This window comes from Clytia hemisphaerica, unplaced genomic scaffold (assembly GCF_902728285.1).
Source record: "Clytia hemisphaerica strain Z4C2 unplaced genomic scaffold, Clytia hemisphaerica genome assembly, whole genome shotgun sequence".
NCBI classification, from domain to species: Eukaryota; Metazoa; Cnidaria; class Hydrozoa; order Leptothecata; family Clytiidae; genus Clytia; species Clytia hemisphaerica.
The window spans coordinates 63344-87837 of NW_027103950.1; the positions used below are offsets into that span (position 1 = coordinate 63344).

General features: G+C 35.8%; 1 protein-coding gene across 3 annotated transcripts in view; it reads left to right on the forward strand.

Moving 5' to 3' along the window:
- LOC136810091 (multiple PDZ domain protein-like) overlaps positions 1 to 23595 on the forward strand; it is an 84083-nt gene extending 60488 nt beyond the window's left edge. Inside the window, exons 32-39 of one of the 3 annotated variants that reach the window (XR_010847057.1) lie at positions 93 to 210; positions 6689 to 6761; positions 8588 to 8735; positions 16808 to 16976; positions 18025 to 18224; positions 18996 to 19264; positions 20024 to 22981; positions 23078 to 23595. Coding sequence is in view for 2 of the 3 variants with exons in the window: in XM_067066666.1 (XP_066922767.1) it covers positions 2550 to 6411; positions 6689 to 6761; positions 8588 to 8735; positions 16808 to 16976; positions 18025 to 18224; positions 18996 to 19264; positions 20024 to 20297 (4995 nt within the window). In the remaining variant the exon portion in view is untranslated. Of the gene's footprint in view, positions 1 to 92; positions 211 to 2520; positions 6412 to 6688; positions 6762 to 8587; positions 8736 to 16807; positions 16977 to 18024; positions 18225 to 18995; positions 19265 to 20023 lie in introns of those variants that run through there. The other 2 variants (XM_067066665.1, XM_067066666.1) reach the window with 2 other exon arrangements.
- The last annotated feature ends 899 nt before the right edge of the window (positions 23596 to 24494 follow it).

The following is a 24494-nucleotide window of genomic DNA, read 5'->3' on the forward strand; positions in this document are numbered from 1 at the left end:
TTAAAGACAAATCTTGGTCTCTTGAAGATCGAATCAGAAGGAGAATTATCTGCACAATGCCGTTCTATAATTCGAACTATTTCACTATATAGGTCAATGAGTATGATATGAGGTTGGCAACACACGATATGGCTGTCAAAGCTCTTTCCATGAGTTGCAATGAAATGAAATTGGTCGTCCTCAGAGATGAATCTAACTATAAAGATTCCAGTAAGTTTATATTGAATTTCTCGTTTTACTAACGAGTTTGTGTTATGTACAGCGGAGTTTCTTTAACTCGAACATCTATAACTCTACAACTCTATAATGACTCTCCAGTAAGTTTATATTAAATTTCTCGTTTTACTAACGAGTTTGTGTTATGTACAGCGGAGTTTCTTTAACTCGAACATCTATAACTCTACAACTCTATAATGACTCTCCAGTAAGTTTATATTGAATTTCTCGTTTTACTAACGAGTTTGTGTTATGTACAGCGGAGTTTCTTTAACTCGAACATCTATAACTCTACAACTCTATAATGACTCTCCAGTAAGTTTATAATTGAACTTCTCGTTTTTATTACCTTACCTTGGCCCTCTTATGGGGCTCTTTTACGAGGGCCCTTATCACGCCAAAGCTCAAATTTTCTCTATTTTTCTATGGCCCTATTTTAATTCTGATAACGTACGCCGACCGGCCCTTATTACGCCAGCGACGAAAAAATAATGTGAAGAAGAGCTGGCGTAAAAAGGGCCGATAAGGCACTTATTTTTACCGTGGGTGTGTAGCCCGAATCTTTTTCATGCGTTCTCTCCATCCATCTCTGCCCGTCATTGCTGCAGGGACGTCTTGTTGCGGACTTGTTTCCAGTCCTTGTCAAGGAACAATCTTCATAAAATGCTTTCTTTAATTCGAATTTCTCTGTAATTTGAACAAATAAGATTCCCCGTTTGAGTTGGAATGAGCGAGAGTCAGCCTTATTCTACCGATTTTGAGTCACTTTGCTATTATATTTTCATCAGCAAAAACAGATTTGATGACGTCATAATTCTAATCAATGATGATATTCGATATTTTCCTCTCATCGTCAATAAAGATGATTGATTTTATTTAAAGGTCATCCTCTTAAACCGCAAAAATTAAATTTTCGGATTATGACATTTTTTTGCTCATTTCTTTGTTTTTTGTCATGACGCAGAAAATGTAACACTTTATTAAACTGTTAACATATTTTATTAACGCTTCAATCTCTCCGATTGTAATGTACAGTATGACGAGTTTCTATTTGTTTCATTCAAATTCAAGGATTTTGATAAAATTTTAATAAGACTTTCCGTTGGAAGTCTGAATATCCGCATTAGCGTGCAACAGACAGCATTAATTTTTAGGGCTGTTAGGGGGGGGGTCATTTTTGTAGAAACATGTTGGACCTAAATTCACGAGCTTAAAGGTTTTTAAATAAGAATGATATCGTTAGCTTACTCATCAATTTTAATTTACAAGCTTTTTCACATTGAATTGGCACGAATGTGGAAGCAAGCAAGATTGGCCAGAAAGAGCAAAAATTAAAACAATGTGTATTTATTCAACACAATATAACAATAGGAAACACTGACCTGATATGAAACTTGTGTCTGATAAGAAACGGGAACACCTTTAACTAAAAAGCATCCTTTCAATGCATTTCGTTTCGTGGCAATTCTCCAATTTTAAAAATTGCAGCTACTGTTTTAAGTTTGAAATTTTCAAATTCATACATATGATCTTACACATCCTTTCGTGACGAGACTTATAGTACGATGACCTCGTTTGATAACTTGTATCAGAAAGACGGAAATATTTTCTCATGCGATCTGAGTGATACAGGAAAGTGTTTGAAAGTGAGTTTCTGCTCTGTTGTATAAAAAAATGTTGTTGTTCCCGTATCAGTATATTGTTCACACCCTCAGGAGGAGAGACTCTGAGGATCTGAGCCTTTCTTTGATTTTCGATTGCCTGCAACTCAAGATTTTGTTATCGAGTTATTTGTGGTACTTGTGGTCTCTATGATTTTTTGACACAAAACATTCATTAACTTGTGAAGAGAGAAATCTAGTCACTAGCCCTCTTTCGGTGAATTTCTACGAACTTTCATCCGCGTCGACCCGCATTTCTAATGATCTGACCCACGTGATTAGATGACTGTTTTTTTTTCCGTCGTTGTGACAAGTTTTTTACAAAATATAAAAAACGCCCGTGGCGGCGGGGTGGTACAGGCTAACTAAGAGGTAGACGACTGTTTTTTTTTCGGGTGTTACTGCATCAAAGATGGCGTCATGAATATAGAATATTTCAATTACTGACCCTCCATCTTAGGAGTTCTCTATGCGTATATTTCCTCATAGGTGAAACACGTATATCGTATATTTTGTTCAAACCATCGATTTGACACTTGATTTTTTAAAGATTGTCTCGTGGTTTTTTTATTATATGAATTTCAATGAGTTTGAATTTTATTGAAAATTGTGAAAGAATCTACGAGAAGAAAAAAAAATCTGGATTTTTTTTATGAGTTTTATTATTGAGGAATGGCTATATGGACATCTAGTGCGCGGCAACAACAGAAATCATCAAAATCACAAATTATTGCACCAGAGAAAACAGGAAGTGTTTTCAAAGTCACTGGTGATCATCAGCATAGAGGTTCTTCTGATAAAACTTTTAAGGACACGATTGGGGTTCAAAATTCAACAAAATTATCTGCTCCAGATTACAGAGGATATAGTTTTACATCAAATTTAACGAACGGACTTTCATCTATCAGTGATAGGGACAGCGTTCAAAACTCGAAAAAGACTTCAATCGAAATTACCGACTCGCTTACCCATAAACATTTGAATGATCAAGACGAAAACGAACAGAGTGATGCCTTGATATACCAGTTTCATTCTTACGCTTGTAATAAACGAGACAAAACCAAAAAGACGGTGAACTGCACTCATTTATCTGGCATGAAGAAATACTATGTTCGAAAATCGAAAAGTTGTGGTCCCTCCGTGGGCGTTGGTAAGGAGATTGTGGACGGGCGTGAAGTGGGCGGAACAGACCATATTGATGTGACAGACAAAAAAGCAACTGTTACAATGGCTAAAGACTCTTATCTGAACAGTACCCTTCACTTAGAAAGATCATATGAAACTTCAAGAGACGATCGAGGAGACAATATTCGGGATATTTACAATGCCGCAAAACCCGAAAATGATCGGTGCGTTTCTAATGAAACCGATTCATTGACTCAAACTAACAAACTAGAAAGGAACGATTCAAAAAAGTCCTCGACAAAACCGAAAACGACGGCTAGACGGGCACAAAGCGAAGGTGTTTTCGTGAAAACTCGGGATTTACCGGATGTGAAGCCGATCGAAACCGATAATGGCGACTTGAAAAGATCAGGTTCGGTTCGCAGCTCTAGGCGATCGTCAACAAGAGAAAAGAAAAGTCAAAACAAATCTAATGGAATTCGGAAAGCCGAGAATAGAAACGAATTTGATCGTTCGGATCATGATCGGCATTCCCGACGAGGTTCGTCAAAAACGAAAACCGAGAATGTAATGGAAGGAGACGAGAGTTTGAGTACGAGCTATCGATCTTCACGACGTCGACGAAAATCATCAAACGCGAGCAGTATTCGTTCGTCGTCGTCTTTTCGTCATTACAAACGAGAACAGACGAAAAAACTCGGTGACCATTTCCGAACAGCGAGTTTTCTTATCGCCGTAACGGGAGATAACGTGAACGGTAACGCAGAAAAACTGGAGAATCTTTTACGTGATGCTGATGCGATCAAAACGAAAATTTTGACGGCGTCACAACACGATTTACTCGATAATGGACTCGTTACACAGACCGGTAGCTTGCGGCGTTCCACATCCGGTGGGTTGCGGCGTTCAACCTCAAGTCATCGATCGAGTCAACGGAAAAGCAAAAAACGAAGTATTAAGAAAAAGTTTTCCAGTAATAATGTAGTATCTTGGGAGAACAATGCTCGCGTTGTAACAAAAAATGAAACAGATTTTGTAAAATGTAACGACGAAGCGATTACTCTAACGGAAGATTGTCGTCAAGACTCGTTTATAGCACCGAGTACTATTCGTTTATCTACGCGACGAAAAACGACCGAAACGAATACTAAAGATCATAATGGGAACGATATAAGGAGACCTGAAATCGGTGAAAATAAAAACACAGAATTCCAATATAGTGAAAATAAAGTCACTGCAAAAAGTAAAGAAATCGATTTTGTCTTACCGACTTCTGACGATATTGATCTCGAATTAATTCTCGGTCGTTCCGAAAAAAATCGGTACAGTTTCGGTAGTCGGCGAAATGCATTTAGTGTACCGAACACGAATAGCCGGTCGATTGCCGAATGTCTTGACCTTGTCATTAACGAAATGATACCACTTACTCCGCCCTCTACCGTCCGTAAGGGGACAGCGGTGTTATCTGAAGATCATTTTTTACACACATTGGCGCAGGCGTCTAGCTCTTGTCACGAAACAAAAACAGATGTTGTCTTACCAAGTATAAGGCTAGATTCCCTGGGAGAAAAACCCTCAGCTCAAATTACCGACAACGGCATAAAAAGTTTACATTGCAACGAGAAGGAGAGATCAAACATTTCAGAACGGACTGTTTTACAACTAAATAGCACGCCACGTGATTTCAAAACAAATGAAAAGAAATCTAATAGTAATTTGAACGATCATTTATACCAGAACAATGAATCATCTCAAGACACCGGCGGGCACCTATTAAAAACACCAATTATGAAATTCGATAAATCTTGGTTTCAAGACGATCATTACTCTGGCAATGAAGAAACATTTGAATTCTCAGACCCGTTTGAAGAAATGGAAAATTTGATCAAGAGCCTTGAAGAACCTCTATTGTCAACAGATAATATTGAAGAGAACTTTGAAATAAACCAGGAACAAGAGTCTCCAACGGTTGATACGAAAGAGACCACTGCTTCTTATTCAGTCTATGAGATTCAAAACCAAACATCTCAAAAATCTGAAACAACTTCAACTCCGTTAAATGAACAGCAACATATAACTTCTGATCAGATCAATTGCAAAGATTCACCAGAGATGATTGGGATTCTTGAAATAGAATCTGACGAACCGATCAAAAACGAAAAATCTCATCTCCACAATAACCATAACCTTCAGATAGATTTTCAAAACGATGCTGCTCTCTCTACGACCCTCACTGTGGAATCTCTATCAGACACCACGGAAACCTTCACTCCAACACCGCAAATCGTCACCCCAACACCGGAAACCTTCACTGCAACACCGGAAACCTTCATTCTAGCACCGGAAACCTTCACTCAAGCACCGGAAACCTTCCCTTCATTGGCGCCCGATACGAGCAAAACCAACCCTTCAGGCACCACGGAGTCACATCTTTCAACAACAGAATCTTCTTCACCGTTTGCACCCGATGTAGACAACCCCACAACAGAACAATCTACGAAAGAAAAATTCAAAGGCTTACGTACATCAACACGACGTCGTACGGAAGACGGGCGGCCGCTACAACGCACCTCGTCGAGACGTAAAAGCACGGGGAATATCGACGTTAACGGGACTAACAGATGTAAGGAGCAAATTTCAAAATCAATGCTCCGATCCTCTTTAAGAGAGAAAGATCCAGATTCGAAAAATTTCCCATTGAAATCTACCGAGTTTGATAATTCCCGGATCAAAAACTTAGACCGTGAAACTGGCCATAGATCGTCACAACAAAAGACATCGGGAAGTGAAAATAGCCCGGATGTCGTTGATATCAATCGTAAGAGTGAAACTCGTCGATCTTCTCAACGAAAGAAATCGAAATCGAAAGACACGGAGAGTAACTCTGCGGAAAGAGGTTTAAAGAAAGAACATAGAAGCTCCAAAAGATCATCACAGCGTCGCCGGAAATTACCGGATCCTGAGAAAGACATAGTTCCAGACTCTGCAATCGCCGAAGAGAGCCATGGGAATCACGCAGGATCCTCCAAACGTGGAACTAAAAACCAACCTGATAAAACCCAAAACGAAACCCTCGTTAATGAAGATATTCGAGAATGCTCACTCGATGATGCTCTGTCTGAAATTGATTCGAAAGAACCATGTGAGCTTTGGCGTGGTCAACCAGAAAGGGCTTCGCAACGCGATAAAAAGTTCAATGCGAATCATGACAAAAGTCTCTCATCAACAGATGCTCAACCTAGTAGACATCAACACAAACTTTTACGAAAAGTCGAGTCCAAATCATCAGAAGGTGGTTTGAAGTATGACTTTAAGTCGTATGTCAATCGAGTGTTTTATGAGGGCGATGATGATGGTGGTTGGGCGGATGGCGGTAGTTTAAAGAAGCAGGGCAGGATTAAAGATGAGGGTTAGTTGAAGATTGAACGTTGTCTTAGGAATTCTAAAGATATGTTTTCAGTCAAAATCTTTCAAAACGATTCTTTATATGTCTTGTGTCCATTGGTCATAACTCAAAACCACTACCCTCCAGGCATAATGCCTTGTGTGTCTTTATTTTTAGACGCGCTGTCTTAGCTTCAATACGACCTTATAGTTTTAGAAGCTCATTTGTCAAAATTATGATATTCTTTTCCATTGTGTAATTTTCTCTCAATTTTTCATCTTCTCTTCTTCATTTTCTTCAGATGCATTCGAATGTTTGAACGTTCAATTGGAGAAACCTTCTTATGGAGGTCTGGGGCTGAGTATCGTTGGAAGGTAAGAAATAAACTAACTTGAAAGTGAGCTTTTCTCCGTTACATTACTGACTGAAATTGTTTCCTTTGTTTTGCATTTTTGGACCTACCCCGGTGGAGGTCCTATAAATTCACCTTTGTCCGTCTGTCCGTCCGTCCGTTAGTTACCAGCTTTTCTCATGATTGGCTTATTAGTTTTTTCTGATTTTTTGGACAATGATGCAAAATGGCAATGCCCAAAATGTGACGGAGCCCGATTTTCGAAAAAAAATTTTTGGGGCAAATTTGGGCCAAAAAACGGCTAAAAAACGGGTTTTTTGAACTTTGTGAAAAATTGGATCATTAATTTTTTCTGATTTTTTGCACGAAAGTAGGGTACCATCATAGGTATAAGATGGCTCAAGCAGATTTTTGCAAAAAAATTTTATTGGCTCAAAAAACACATGTTTATCTATAAGAATCACTATTAATAAGCATACATCAATGTTCTTAGTCAAATTACTCAATTTTTTTATGAGATAGATGTTTTTTCTGCTCATGAGGGCTTACTTTTGAAGAATATGTGTGTTTAGACAGGAAATTTGGGTTGCTTGGCGTGTTTTCATAGAAAAACTGGCCAAATTCGATATTTTTTTATAAGCACATTATCAATTACTTAGGTATTGGCTTTTCTCGAGATTGGCTCTTTCATTCTTTATGATTTTTTACACAAAGATGCATAACTATAAACCCTTGAATGTGACAGAACCCGATTTTCGAAAAAAAATGTTTTTGGGCAAATTTGGGCCAAAAAACGGCTAAAAAACGGGTTTTTTGGACTTTGTGAAAAATTGGATCATTAATTTTTTCTAATTTTTTGCATAAAAGAAAGGTACCATCATAGGTAAAAGATGGCTTTAGCAGATTTTTGCAAAAAAAATTTGTTGGCTCAAAAAACGCATGTTTATCTATAAGAATCACTATTAATAAGCATACATCAATGTTCTCAGTCAAATTACTCAATTTTTTTATGAGATAGATGTTTTTTTTTCTCACGAGTGTTTAGACAGGAAATTTTGGTTGTTTGGCGTGTTTTTATAGAAAAACTCGCCAAATTCGATATTTTTTATAAGCACATTATCAATTGCTTAGGTATTAGATTGATTGGCTCTTTCATTTTCTACGATTTTTTGCATAAAGATGCATAACTATAAATCCTCGAACGTGACGGAGCCCGATTTTTGGAGAGAAAAAAATTTGGGTAAATTTCAGCTAAAAAACGGCCATAAAAGGGTTTTTTGGACTTAGTGAAATATTGGACCATTGTTTTTTTCTGATTTTTTGTATGAAAGTAGATAAAAGATGGCTCAAGCAGACTTTTGTAAAAAATGAATTTTTCAGCTCAAAAAAAGCATCTTGATCAATAAGAATCACTAAATAAACATACATCAATGTTCTTAGCCAAATTACTCAATTTTTTGGAGATGTTTTTTTGCTCACGAAGTCTTGAATATGAAAGAACAAGAGCATGAAATTTCTGGAAATTTTGGTTTCTAAACGTTTTTTTTATAAGAAACAAACGACTAATTTTAATAGATCGTCACTATTTGTGTTCTGAATGATTGTTTAATGGTCACGTCACGTAGATATCAATTATAAACGTGTTAAATGCATAATCCAGGTAGGTCCATCAAAGTATCGCTTGTTACTCACTGAAGTGAAGATTGGCGCTCAGGGCAAATGTAAGGTACATTAGAAACAGCTTTTTCCAGCCATCACACACCATTCACTTTATCTAACATTACAAGAGTGTCATGGACGTTCACAAACTGTTATTTTGACGTCTCTGTTTCGTTAATCTTATTTTAGGGATGAATCAGGTGTTTTTATTTCGGACATCGTTGTGGACAGTGTTGCAGCTAATTGCGGCAAACTTCAGCGTGGAGATCAAATTCTAGCGGTGGACGGAGAGGATTTGAGAAATGCAACTCAAGAAAAAGCAGCATCAGCTCTGCGGGTAAGTGTTTAAGTTTTTTTTTTTCACGAACAAATAGTACAACACTAAAGGTTCCTGAGCTCCCGCAAAAGGACCAGCAGATCATACCGCCAGGAAGATTCAAGTTTAATTTCATGGTTAATGGTAGGTTTGAGGTTATTGCCTGATGCACGCGTTTTCTGTTTCAGCCTGACAATTTAGGGCGTGTGTTCATTTGGAGTCTGTACTTGTTGTTAGTATCGTAAAGCTATAATCGTCAAGACTTCAAAAATGTAAAAAATTTGCTTCGGCTGCTTTTTAGTCTAGCATACTGTGTTATAAAGGACTCTAGTCTACTTCTACTCGCTGTTAGCTTTACTCTGTACCAGAGTGTATCTCACGTTTATCGCTTCGTAGTACACTCTGTCCGCATTGTCTGTTTGATAAAAAAGTCCCGTACGGAGACCTCTGCGATGAAGTATGATTTATAAATAGTAACACATCTGTCATCGTCATCCCTCTCTCGCCAACACTCCATCGCAGCGGTCGGTTTGAAAAATCTCAAACGAGAAAAGACAATAACAGCAGACCCTCTACGGCAATGAATTTTGAAAATAGCCGTATATACTAGGTTTGTGTACAGACAATGTTAGCTTATGCTTACAAACTTTCTCATATCTCTGGTATGTGGAATTTCTTTCATTGAAAGTTTGATAATGATTGATTCTCTTGCTGTGAGAAGCAGCTTGTTCATGACGTTTAAGCACTGTTTAATTGCATGCTAAAGTTTAGCTAATAAAACAGCAAGAATAGTGCAGAACCCAGCTGACACACAACGTTGTTTCAACGTTTATTTAATACTCACAACGTTAGATGCCAGCTAGGAAATTATTTGAATCTGATCAGTTGTAGCTATTTGCAATTTTAATTTTTGGAAATATGTTGTTTTTGTAGGAAGTAAGTAATTGAGTGTTGTATGCAGATTCATGGAAGTAAATCTTTATAGAGTTTAATTTGATTTGTTTTAGTCTGATTTATTCCATTATATACGATCCTCTCTCTCTTTTATGTACTATTATGGTAATGTAAGTCTTATTTCGAAACAAAAAACATATTTATTTTGGCATTGGAGTATTTTAAGGGCGATGGTCAAAAGATCAAGGCTGCCAATACGAGTTTTGGTCCCATTTCGAACCTAGTGCTCGATTCATTCATTGATAACTGAGTCCAAAATAATGGGTCGATAGTACATACTCATCGAAGTGAGTTTCCTTTCATTAGCGACTTTACCATTTTGTGGACTGTGGAGTGACTGAAACAATTTGGAACAGCTCTCTGATCCGTAAAATTTTTCACAGAAAGCGTCCCACATAAACTCGCTATAACTCGAAAGCTCGCAGGAAGATCAAGATCGTCTGAAGATTACAGTGATATTGATTTCAAGTATAAGAGGTTCTATTTATGAGGGTTTGGTATCTGAAGGGACCAAGGAATTGTGTTGATGTTTATACAGAGGGTCTGTTGTATATTTATGTGCTGTTCTTATTTTTTGGCATTTTTGAGCCTCATTGTTCTTATAAAATTGTTCTTATAAAAAAAGGGTGTACCTTAGCTCCCATTAAAGACATTCACCAAAGAAACAAGTTTAGTAAATACACGTTGTTCTTTTTATAAGAATAACCAAAATTTTTGAAGCCTTCGGATGTTCTTAACTTTTTGAGTTTCTTAGCCTGTTCTTATTTTGACCATTTTGTGAGTACTTTTGGCCATTTTCCTATGAAAAAGGGTGTTTTAGAGACGACAAATCCTTTAATGTTCTTAACTTGTTCTTAACATTTTGGCCATCGAAGCCTTATGTTCTTATATAGATTTCTCTTATGAAAAAACGTGTAATACAGATACATTGCATGCTTCGATCAAATAGGTGAGTTTATCCCAAAATTTATTGATGGTGACCTTTATTTCCGTTTTTATTTAAATGACGCATTAATTGATAATTAAGAATTAGGTATTAATCCTGTCTGTTTAGTAATTAAAACCTTCTAGTATTTTGATTTAATTAGATATTGACATGTTTTAGTGAATGAGATTTCCCTTAAACACTTTAATGAGTTTATTTTGTTGTTTGAATTAGTAAAGATTTTCTACAGCTAATCTTGCCTATGGATGATTTGATTGTGGAGATTTTTCTTGAGACCGTTAGCTTGATTCAACCAACGTTTAATAGCTGGGTAAATAGATTCAAAACTGGCATTCGCCAGTGAACTTAACGATTTAGACAGAAGGTAGCGTATTTTGTATACCAGATAGAAAATATAGTAAAAAATTCACTGTTTAGACCAAAAAGGTTTCTAAAATATATTTTTAGGCTCAATTTTTACTACCACTGTAAATATTGAAGTAACTTGCCCTTACACGCTTTTTTTTATAAGAATACACTTTATAAGAATGTCCATGATGAAAATGGCCGAAAAATTAAGAATATGGTAAGAATATCACCATCATGGAATTTAGCAACTAAACCTAAGAATGCCATTTTTGATGCATTTTAACATGTAGATTGCCAATTTCGATCTTAACCTAAGAATACCGTAAGAATATTTTTGGACGATTTTCGCCAAAAAGTTAAGAATATCCATGATGAAATAAAAAAACACCATTCTTATAAAAAAAAAGCGTGTATGTAGCTCGGGAGACACTTTTTGATAGATTTGATGGCGCTGATAATTGACCCTGTGTAATCTTGCGGACTTGATTTTTGGCTTTGCTTGAGGTTGTAGCAAATCCATGCCACTATATCCATTCCCTTTTTTTGAAGAAAAACAAACATAAAACCACGAACAATAGACCAATTCTTTTTCAAATTTTTGTGGTATTTTCATGTTTTAATTTTTAGAGTTTCATAAATTTTGATGGAGTATACGGAGAATCCTGTTTTGGTGTTTTTATATGATTTTTGAAACGAATTTTAAGATTGCCATGTCCTCTAAGTCTACCTCACTGGACTCAGCGCCATCAAAAATTCTCAGATAGGAAAGTTCGGTCAAGAGTAGGCACTAGTGCAACCCTTAGGATACTCCTAATGACTTCCTTAAAGAAAGAGATAAAAACAGGAAGCATTCAAAATAACTTCCATTTACTAAACCTTCATCATAATTTATTTGATGATTATATATTGTGTTGCAGAATTGTCTTTTGATTAGGGGTAATTATGGGTAACATTAACTGTATCATATATTTTGAAAAATTGTCATGAATAGTGGCTTTGTGAACAGACAGACAGACAGACAGACAGACAGACAGACAGACAGACAGACAGACAGACAGACAGACAGACAGACAGACAGACAGACAGACAGACAGACAGACAGACAGACAGACAGACAGACAGACAGACAGACAGACAGACAGACAGACAGACAGACAGACAGACAGACAGACAGACAGACAGACAGACAGACCAAGACTGTTAAAACAAGCCTCGATCCTTGCTATTCATGATATGCACCATTTCGATGTCTTACATCACGGACCCAATAGCTGATTGGTTGTAAGTGACGTAAAATTAGTCACTACGTCACTTTCAACCAATCAGTCGTTTGGTCCGTGGAAGACACTGCAATGGATATCATGAATTATCGTGAGAAGATATTCCCTTCTGACAGGTGCCCTATGTACTTTAAATGAATTATTTGTTAGCTCAGAACAAAAGTAATTAAAACAACAATCACCCAATAAACATAAACAACCTTATTTGCAAACATGCTAATGTTGCTTAAGCGTTGTCAATATACGTTTTTTTATAAGAACATCCAAAAATTTTGAAACCTTTTGTGAATATTTTTGACCATTTTCTTAAGAAATAGGGTGTTTTTGAGTCCACAAAGCCTTAAAATGATCTCAAATTTTGTCCAGCGAAGCACTATGTTCTTATATAGTTTGTTCTTATCAAAAAAAAACGTTTAGTGTTTTGGGTATGGTTTGGAACGTTTTTATACAGAAAATTAAATTTATTTTCCTCAAAATAATTCCTTTGTAACCTACAAAAAAGATTTACATACACATTTTTTTATAAGAACATCCAAAAAAAGAGATTTATTTACTGGGAATAACGGTGAGATACCCTGAATTGTCTATTTTGTAATTTCCGGATCTAATCTGATCTTAAACACATGATGTTTTCGTAATTAGTCATTAGCTTAAAGATTCAAAAGGTAATTATGCTAATTTTGCAATGACAAGTTATAATTAATTTGTTACTTCCAGTTCGACGATAAAAAGCTTTGCTTCTGGATTCATTAATGCTGATGTTGTGTTTAAACTATAGAGGAATGTTTGTTGTTGGCGGAAAATTTAGAATTTTGTTTTTCATTTTTGAAATAATATCACATTATATCTCGTTTTAGTGGTGAGAATTGTTTTAGTAAACCTGGCTCATGGTTCTTTAGCCTTACACAGGGCACAGTTCATTGACATTGTATGTACGGGGGGGGGGGTGTTGTCAGTCACTAAAATATAGTTTACAGTCGATTTTCGGTCTTTAAGGGACAGAGGACTTCCAATTATTGACTTTATTGACTTGAAAACGAGTACTTTTATAACTTTCCATCAAAATGAATTAGAAGTATTAATAAGACTAATACGATTTTTTGTAAATTTGCGGCAACTTTTAAATTCTACAATTTCAATGTCCTGTTTTTTCTTATCAAATTTCTATAACAAGGGGAAAAAGTGGTGACTAATCGAAAATTTCAAAACCGGTTAACGATTTGTGTATTACGTCATCAAATTCTTTGATGTGGTGAAACTTTATGTCATCACATGCAATGTTCGAAGCTGTATTTAAAAACATACACAGATCGAGATTTCTTCACGGGAATTTTTAAACAAGTAAGATATATAGCCTGATTTCTTAACACATGATTATTTTTACAAGGATAAAAATAAGTAAGCACGAACCCTTGTAAGAACTTAAATCAGGATTCTTCATAACGAACAGAGCTTTGACTTCTCCATTTCAACAAAAACGTTTCTGGTTGGTTCTTACTTATTCTTGATATATTTTCGAAAATCCATACGTTCGTAGGCCCTTCATAAACTTAGATCTCCCTTTTGAGATCGACAGACAAGAATAGAAAGTTAGATCGTTAGTCCAAGTCCAAGAAAAGGTGACGAAATTTTCAAAAGAAATGTCAGAGAAAAGTGAACAAAAAACTTGTAAGGTTTACAAGCGAATTTTACCAAAATTATTTAGAGAGGCCTTTCCGTTTCAAAATTCTATTTATTTTAACAAAAATATGTGCTAAAATTCATTTGCTGACTCAGACAAAAGACCTTTCTTTGACTACTGCAGTGCATAAAAAACGGTCATACCTGGAAATTAGTTCTTATAAACCGGAGATCATGAATGTACACAAATAGAAAGCAAGAAATATGATATGATGATTATAATACAATGATTGCAACAATATTATTGTCCACTCAAAGCTGATGAAGGATTTTGACTACATATTTAGAATAGTTTTGATTAAATATATTTTGATTAGTCAATAACTGTATCTGCTGTTATTTTCCTCGTCTGTTGTGAAATTAATATCTTGAAATCTTTTGGAGAGTTATGTAGGTCGAAATTTGTGGTCCAATTTTTGAAACGTTTGTTAGATAGAGTCGATATTTTACGTAGGGGGCTGAGTAATCTAGGATTTTATACAGTCTTTTGATTGTTTTCGAGAGATCAACGGCCATCTCGCTCGGCTTAGTATTGAAAAGAGTGGGGATACGAAACGTCCCGTCGTTTTTTATAAGTTTCCCATTTCCGCACTAAGATTCCTTTGCCACTTTACTAGCGGAAAAAGACCAGGACTTCGGGTAGTTGAAAAATGAGCTTCTGAAAGTTGGGCAGTTTCGTCAGTAAACACAAGATTTTCCGTACTATTAGAAACAAACCCTTTCCAATCTAATGCCGGTTATTCCGGGAAAAATAGCGCAAAGATTCCGGAAAAGCGACAAGAATCTTAGTGCGGAAATGGGAAACTTACAAAAAATGACGGTAAATCAATAGTTTGTAACGCTGGCGCCTTTGATCACTTAGCCCTTACTCCATACAGTCAAGGAAAAGGGGTTTTTGATTTGTCTGCTTCATTGGAATGGGGAATGCTATTTTATATAGTGGAGGTCTGTCTGTTTTCTTCTTGGTACATAAGTCAGTCCAGCAACAGGGGTCGAAACTGAGCTACTTATGTACCCTTACAATATTGGTACCGGATTTGTATTTTTTTTGGGTTTGTCTTTTCATGTGTATGTCAGATGGAAATGGTTATTTAGGTGTGTGGCATTGGGTCGATGAATGTGTACTAAGTGGCAGTTTTTACACTAGGCTTGGATAGCGGTAGTATTCAATCATTTGTTTTGAACTATTTCCATCAACGATCTTTACTATTGATTTTGTCGTATATATTTTTTCTTTGCAGGATTGATTTGCTAACACTTTTTTGGTCGGTTATACATGATTTGAACCCTGCTTTATATTTTATTAGAATATTTAAGAATGCTGAAAAATAATTTCAGGATGAGAACAATTCGAGCCTCAAAATGTCAAAAAAATAAGAACAGTCGATCTTTAACTAAAATTTACTATTTCTTATAAAAAGAAGGGGTGTATTGCACAGTTAAAACGAAAAAAAAATGCAAAACGAATTTTGTATCTGCTTAAAAGGAAATAGTTGAGATTATTTACTCGTTAACATTTACTTAGGTTTAACCTTACCTTCATAAGCGGATGTACTGTTTCAAACTTTTTGTTTTGTCAAAAGTTTTCCATAGTAAACTCTGTTAAAAATGTTCGAGCTACCGAGTTATTTGTTTTTGTTGCATTTCTTCCTGCCAAAAGTCTTCCATACAAAGCCTTATTTAAACGGTTTGACTGAGCGAGACTTTATTTCGATATTTATTTTCTTTGCTAGTTGTTCACTACATCAATCACTGTGTGAAATATTTGAATGATTGAGCTTCTGCTAAACACTTGCCTCTATTTACCAGACTATTTTAACAGTGTTTTGTACTAAAAGAAAAATGGGAGTACTTGGATTAACATGATATCGATAAGAAAAGCAAAGGAGAAAATGTTTCGAAAAGACTTGCTAATTCCTCTGTAGGCTTTTCAACTTACAAGTTTCTTTTTTATAAGAACATCCAAAATTTTTGAAGCCTTCGGATGTTCTTAACTTTTTGAGTATTAAGCCTAAAATGTTCTTATTTTCACTATCTTTTGAGCATTTTAGCCCATTTTCTAAGAAATCGGGTGTATTAGAGTCTGCTAAGCCTTAAAGTGTTCTTGACTTGTTCTTAGCATTTTGACCATCGAAGCCTTATGTTCTTATATAGTCTGTTCTTATAAAAAAACGTATTTTGTGTTTCTAATGTTGATTTTGTTACTTTCTGAATTTTTCGAATTCGTCAATTTGTCTTTTAGCTATACAGTAGTCTTATAAAGAGACATTTTGACGTTTATTAAAAAAATTGAAAACTTTGTATTATAATATATGGCTGACTGAATTTTCTTTTTTGGCTATTCAAAATTGAAAAAAAGTGGATTGTTCTTTCAACTAAACGCTCAGGAAAGTTTATCATCATTGAAGCAGAATGCTAGAGAGGAATCTTCAAAAAGTTTTTTTTTCAGCAAGAAAAAGTGACTAAGCAATAGGTTTTGCGCCGCTTCTAGGATAAAGGATTGTGCCTAACGGTTTCTTTATTTTTCATGCGGTACATTTTTCGATATCTGGCGATGGATTTCATTTTCCGCGTTTGTGTTTTTGGATGAGATCATAGACATAAGATATAAGTGGTTTCATTTCCCATCCAAGAGTTTCCTCTTCGAGGCTTAATGATTAGTATAGTTCGTCTATAATTATTTGGATAAACTTTATCCACTTTTAAGTAAAAATATTTTCGTTCTTCCATCGAAAACAATCAGGTTGATTGATTTATCATTTGTGTTTGGCTTTTTTGTCCTATGGCTGGAAGGCTGGAACCATATTTGTTTGAACGCTCCTTTTTAAGATCCTGAACCTTTAAATATACGTTTTTTCTGTAAGAATAATCATTTTTCATTTCAGAGAACAAACGGATTATTAGTATTACAAATTTCCCGATTGAATGTTGGTTCGGGCCGTTCATCTGTTTCCGGTGGCCCAGGTGTGACGTCATCAGTTTTATCGGATTCCATTCGGGACGAGTCAATGATTTCACTGGTACCAACCATTCAAGGCGCTTTTTCGTTAACAGGTATGTGTGAACCCGATTTTTTTTATCGGGGAAGTATCGGGAGAAACTTTACCGAAATTCCCAGTCGATATTTCCTTACGACGGAGAAAAACCCTTGAGATTTAGCCTGAGGCTGGAGATGAATCTTTGAGCTCTCCAAGACAAGACAAAGTAATGCCTTAAAATTTAGGCCGTATTTCAAATACCGATTTTAATCTATACCGGTTTCGTTGTTTTGCATACACCTTTTTTCAAAAATATTATGTTTCTAAACATTTTTGTTGGAATCAAGGGTAAAATTACTTATTTTTAAGATTGCTTAAATTTTTTTGGAATATCTTAGCTATTTTAGACAATTTTATTTTTCACTCTTTCATTAAATAAAGTTGCTGTGAGGAGTTCAGGTCTCACAGTGCTTAAAAGCAAGCTGCTTAATTTTGTTGCTATTTTGCTTTTGAAAAATATATATCGGTTGAATTGGAAAGAAAAACCTGCTCTATTTATGATATGCACCTTTGCAATGCAATAGGCTTTTCCAGAAAAATTTTTTACATCACTGTTGATTTTTCGAAGTATGTAACCCCCTGGATATCCTACTTCATTAGTAAAGACCCCTGGATATTCACTCTTTGAAATATGCTCAACCCCCTGGATATCATATTTTTTACTTGAAAAGACACTTTACCCCCTGGATATCCGCTTTCTTGTAGATATTTAACCCCCTGGATATCCACTTTTGAACAAAAATCGCTAACTCCCTGGATATCCGATATTCTCAACAGGGGTGGGGGGCATGGACTATTTTTGGAAAAGCCCAATGTCTTCCACGGACCCAACAGCTGATTGGTTGAAAGTGACGTATTGATTGATTTTACGTCACTTTCAACCAATGAATGGAAAGGTCTCAATGATAATTATATATTATCCTCTTATGCTGACAAAGCAGAGTTGACATTGACGAAATTCTCAAAGTTTGTAATTCAAATTATGTTTTGTAAGAAAATTGAGTCATTTAAAGAGACGCACGAAAAACTATTTCAAAATTTTTTACTTTATCTCTCATTTTCAGGAGAACCTGGAGGTCGGCTGGTCGAGTTCTACAAGAGTCGCAAAGATCAACTAGGGTTATCTCTAACCGCTGGCCCTAACAACTCTCTCTCCATCTCCTACATTCAACCTGGTTCGGCTGCCGGCAAAGCTCCCTTGAGAATTGGCGACCGTGTCATTACTGTTAACGGAACAGCTATTCAAGATTTATCCGACGCGCAGGTATGCACTAATTCTTTATTTTCTTTTACAAATTATAATTCCATTTTTTATAACATCCTAAACTTTTGTTAAGCTTTTGGGTGGTCCTAGCTTTTTGAGTTTGAAGCCTAAAAATGTTCTTAACATGTTCTTATTTTCATCATTTTTTGAGTATGAAATAGACCTTTTCATAAATTACGTCACGAACATCACTTGCCTCGTATTCAAACATTTACCATGGTGATAAAAAAATAGGAAGTAGTTTTAATAAAATCCGCTGGGAGTTAATCACCATGGCAATAATTTCAAAACGAAGCAAGTGATGTTTGTAACGTTTGTAACGTAATTTATGAAAAGGTCTATTCTTATAGGATTGAGGGATTTTCACCTCTCCTTTCAAAGGAAATGCAGTCGTGGGAGTCCGGTTATTTTGTAGGTAAACCTTCAGTAAAACTTCTCTTTGAGAGAATTTGAATTCGTTCTTATAAACACTATTAGGGAGTGGTCAGAAAGTATCTACCACCTAAGGGCGGGAAAAAGTTTTGACCCCTCCCCCTAGAATCCTCCACTCCTCCCCCTAGTAGCTTCTTACCACTCCCTTACACTTCCTTTTGATAAAGGTGTTATATTTTTCAAACTAGAAAAAGCGCGAATAACACTGTGTGCCTCCTACCTTCAATGACAGCCATGCATAGATTTCTTTTTGAGAATGAGTTTTTCGTTTTGACTTTTTTAATGTCAAATTTTTAATTATTTTCCATCAGACATAATTTTAATTGTTCTCATCATCAGGTTTTATTCTCACAAATACATAACGGTCGCGTTATCCTTTACATCAACCGCCCATTCGTTGAAGGACACCCTGCTGCTGCCGCACCTGTCTCCGCCCCACCGCCCATACAACATCAGCAACACTTAAGTGATTCATCATCAACAAACCAAAGTGTTGTGCAACAACAAGGACCATTGTTGCAGCAACAGACACAACAGTTGAATATTGAACGCACGACGCTTTCTCAACAATCGTCAGCGGCTGGGTCAGACGATAGTATCGGATACAAGTATGTTTGTTTCGTGTACCTTATTACTTCGAATAAACGCCCCCTTCTCTTAATTGCCCCTTCTTTATGAAAAATAAGGGTGGACTTAAAAATTATTGGTTTGCCGTCACCCGACCCTAGATTTTGGAGGTGGGTTGGTCGGTCGGTTACTTTGGTCATTCATGGAATTTTTGTCTACATTTTGTAATTTTTGAAGAAAAAAAATTCTCTTCGTCGAAATAGCAAGAAAAGTTTTTAGGTACCGGCATGTTTAGAGAAGAGTCGGTCGGCTGAAGGCCTAAACGACCATTCGAATAAATACTTCCTCTTAGGAGGGGCTTTTATTTTGGAACAAGTAGCTGTAAGGAAGTATAATATGAAAGGAAAACTTAAATATATGATAGTAGTTGTATTCTTTCAGTATTCGAACCAAATTTTGCTCGCTTTTATATCTCCAAGTTAACATATTTGTACTCAAACAATAATGAAAAGGTAATGAAAAATGAGGTTCTCACTCACTTTCTTATTCAAAGCATTTCCAGGTAGGGTGTTAGCGGAGATAGACTTCCAACGATACAGTGGAGTTTCTTTAACTCGAACACGCGGGGGGAACACAAATTAATGAGTTTTGGAGCAAGGTTTGTAAGGCATTGTTAACTGAAGGGATCATAAAACTTCTTCGAGTTAAGGAGACATCCGAGTTATAGAGACATCCGAGTTATAGAGGAGGTTCGAACTAAAGAGACTTCACTGTATATCAATCTTATTTGTTTATTCTAGAGCACAAGTCAAAGTCATTTACCTTGAACGCGGCACCGAAGGCCTCGGCTTCTCTATCGTCGGCGGATATGGGTCCCCGCATGGTGATCTTCCAATCTACGTCAAGACCGTCTTCGATAAGGGGGCGGCCGCCAAAGACAAACGCCTGAAGCGGGGCGACCAAATTTTAGCCGTCAACGAGCAATCTTTAGACGGAGTTTCTCATGATACGGCTGTTAATTTGCTTAAGAAGAGTCGTGGAATGATTAAATTAACTGTATTGTCATCACAATAGATAGTATTTATTCAACCGCCCATCAAGTGAACGCCCCAACCGCCCTCACTTGAAAAACCGATCAAACCGGAGAAACTTTTTGAAGCAATTTATGCATGAAAATGATCATGTTTGAGATTATACAAACAAACAAATAAATAATAAATCCAAGATGTTTAATATTTTTTTATGAATTGGTGGAACGATGTGGAGGAAGATTTGACGTCATTTATCTGACGTTCTCAATTACTCATAATGTTTATACTATTGGATAATAATGATGATAATATCGCATTGCATGGTGATAAAAGTATCTGAATGAAAATTGTACGTTGGAAAGGTTTATGCTGATTGAAGGCCGTGTTATATTTGGCCGTGTATACATTTTTTGCAAACGACATATTGGGTAGGAAAATGAGAAAGGTTACATCCGGTGGGGCACTTAGGCAGAATTAGGTATGGGGACGTGCTGCTGACCAGGGTCCCTTTATCAGACTCTAGAGATATCTGACAGGATCCCAAATTTACTAAATTTCAAGATGTCGACCTGACAGCGTCGATTTTTGGTCATTTTAGACAATTTTGAGGGTTAAAATGGGAAAATTTTCCGCTTTTTTCGTTCTGAAAGGGTCCCAAATTTACCAAACATTCATATCCGACAGGGTCCTCTTTTTAAACTCCAGCGGCACTTCCCCGTCGGTCGTCAAGGTCAGCCCCCCCCCCCCCATCTGGGGCTACATGATTTCATGGACTCATCGCAGTGATGTGTATTATGAATTATTACAGTAGATTACAACTAGAGTCAACCTCGACTGGATTTCTGCTTTCAAACCCTTTCACGACAATTGAATTACACGTTTTTTTATAAGAACAAACTATGACGAATTTAGGGCTTCAATATCCGAAATGTTAAGAACAATTTAAGGCTTTATGGATTTTAAAAACACTTACCCAATTTGTACTAGTAATAACATGGTTATTCCGCGTTAATTATACGGCAGGTCCAAAATGCATAAAACATAATGCATTTTGCATAATGCATAATGCATAATATTTGAAAAATGTCAATTTTAGAAGCTATAATAAAGAGAATTTGAAAGATAATACTTTCAACAAAACAAATATACCATTTTCTACCAGAAAATAAAGGGTAGGAAGATGTAAATTTGAATTTTGGATGATGAAGAAAATCCATACTGAAAATAAATATGCTTGTCGCCATTTTGATTTTCATAGTTGTATTTTACAGAATGTAGTATAGTGTAGAAAAAAACACGAAAATATCTCCTCCGTATATTACTTTTCTAACTCAAAAATATAAATTTTGTTGCAAGATCTTTATTCTGGGTTTTCTCAGAGATCTTTTCGAACAATTACTAATAAATTTCAACGGGTTTTCCTTCTTACAAAGCATTAAACATGTTTTTTGTTAGATAAGCCAATATAAATTAAAGAGCGTCATGCGAAAGCTAGATCAAAGAAAATAGACTTCAAATATATTTACATTCGAATGTTTATATGTTTACCTTTTTGTTTGAGAAAGAAGAGAGGGGAAAGTCTTTCTGAGGGGAAAACCTTTCTGATCTGTTGCATCTTCTTATTATTCATGCTGACGGAAAACCCTTTGTTGTTATGATTCAAATGTTTTCTCTTTCGTTCGGATTCGAAAAGTTTGCGGTTTTAGCCTCTACAAAGGAGAGTTTTAGAAAATATAAAAGCGTTCTGTAAATTACACAATACTATTATGCATTATGCAATATGCATTATGTTTTATGCATTTTGTACCTGCCGGTTAATTATATGGTCAAAAAAAGAATTGAAGAACACTCAATCGCTATTCTTTTCGAAACTTATAAAAACATTCGAAACTATAAAAAAACATTCGACTGACACTCTTATTTTGATTGGCTTAAAAATTTCGTACGATATTTTATTAACCAATCAAATCAAATTTTCTTTCAACCAATAGAAATTTTTGTTTACATCAGGGCGATTACAAAAAAGCGGGGCTATTACGGATTTATCGCCCCGCTCGTCCTTTACAAATCTAAGCTAAATGTAATCAACCATATAATTACTTGAAAAATTGCACAGAAATATTCCGAAATCGGTGAAATTATGAACATTTTAAAACATTTTTAGGCTCAAAACTCAAAAAGTTGAAAACATCTAAAGGCTTCAATCATTTTTGATACGTGTAGACTTCAAGGCCTTGGATGACATCCTTTCAAAACTGAAAGTGAAAGTGGAAATGGGAGGAGTGATAGGAGTTTGAAGCTAAATTAATATAGCATGTGCCATTACTTTGCTGCCTTAACTGTTATTATCAAAATATTATTGTGTAAAATCTCATTTATCATTTCATAGTCTCTCAAAGGGTCGCAAAAACGTCGAAATTCAGTCTCTCAATGGGTCGATTCTCGAACTTTGGTTCGGACTTACCCGGCACCTTGCAAACCTAAGAACAAGTGAAAGTGAAAACCGGAAGGAAAGCGAGGAGTTTGAACCTAGGTTAATGTAGCAAGTGCCATAACTTTGCTATTATAGAAATATTAATAGGTGAATCTTCTTTCAATTTGAAATCAAATTGATTTGTATTTAACAGAATTCATACTTATAGTATATTTCTTTCAATGTTTATTTTAATTTTATTGCCCTTTTTTACCTTTTTTCAAGCACCGCCATGCTAAAGAAAGTGTTTAGAGGCACTTGTGGAAACCACTCTTGAAGGAATTACTCTAATTGCATACTGGCATGGTTGCCACATGGTAGCAAAACCATTCTGAAGAAAGTGCTTAGAGTCGCTTTAAATGTGCATTCTTTCTTAGAACATGTGGAAACCACTCTTGAAGGAATCTCTCTAATTATACTGACATGGTTTCTACATTAGCGAGTTTATGTATGTGTGTTTTTCTGCGACTCGGACGGTGAGATTTCGATTTGGCTGATTCCTGACCGACTGAGGACGACGGTAATCAACACTTTCATCGTCCTCGATTTTGTGGGTCAGATCTACGGGTTGCTCCAAATCGCTTCAGTCACACCGCCGTCCTCAAAAGTGCAAATGCATAAACTCGCCAAAAAGAGTGCGCACTTAACGCGAATAGACTTTAGAATTTATCTCAGTCAAACATTTTATCACCTGAAGTTAGTCTCTTCATGTCACTAATAAATATATGTACCTTAAAATCTGAGGTCTCTCGACTAATTGTAACCTTGTAAACTTTATTGTATTTAATGGAATTTAATGAAAAACCTTTATTTTTTACAAACTACCTTTTTGTGAAATATACTTTTAGTGCCTCATTTTTAGAATCAATATTTCGTTGTTCTTACTTTTCCAAAAACTCCACCATGAAATAATTTAGTCATCGTCTGTTTCGATGAAAGTTATACCAATGCAGTCAAAACATGTGATTACTCGAAAAAGCTCACGTGATTTTATTCTCATGTTACTTGTTTTACAACTTACACCTGATAACTTTATTAGTGTCAATAAATTCGACCCAATCAGAAATAAATGTCATGTAACAAGCACATAAAAACTTCGAGTAAAAGCGTGATTTTCATTTTGTGTATTAAAAGTAATTTCAAGTGGATTGATGCAAGTTTCGAGAATTTTCTGATTTCAGTCAATTGAGAAAAAAATTATCCTAATTTTCCAATTTTCAGAAGATCCTTCAACGCCTACACCAATCCACCAAAAATTAATCTAAATAAGTTTGCGTTTATCGATCCAGTGATATTCATATTGGAAGTTTATCATGGCTTGGATAGGCTACGTAATATCTTCCTTCGTTTCGAGCGTAAAACTCTTACTCTTCGGGATATGAGCACAGCTCTTTTTGGACCTACCGGGAGGTCCTTTAATTTGACCGTTGTCCGTTTGTCTGTTAGCAGCTTCTCTCGGGATTGGCTCATTAGTTTTTTTTAATTTTTTGCACAATGATACAAAATAGCAATGCCTAAAAAGTGACGGAGCCCGATTTTTGAAAAAAACATTTTGGTGGCAAATTTGGGCACAAAAACTACCTAAAAATAAGTTTTTTTTGGACTTGGTGCAAAATTGCTTCATTAGTTTTTCCTGATTTTTGGCAGAAAGATGGAGAGCAAGGTTCTCAAAAAAGTGACTGAAGCAGTTCTCTAAAAAGTGACTGAAGCAGTTTTTTTCGGAAAATTTTTTATGGCCGTAAAAATCGGTTTTCTTATTTGGGGAAA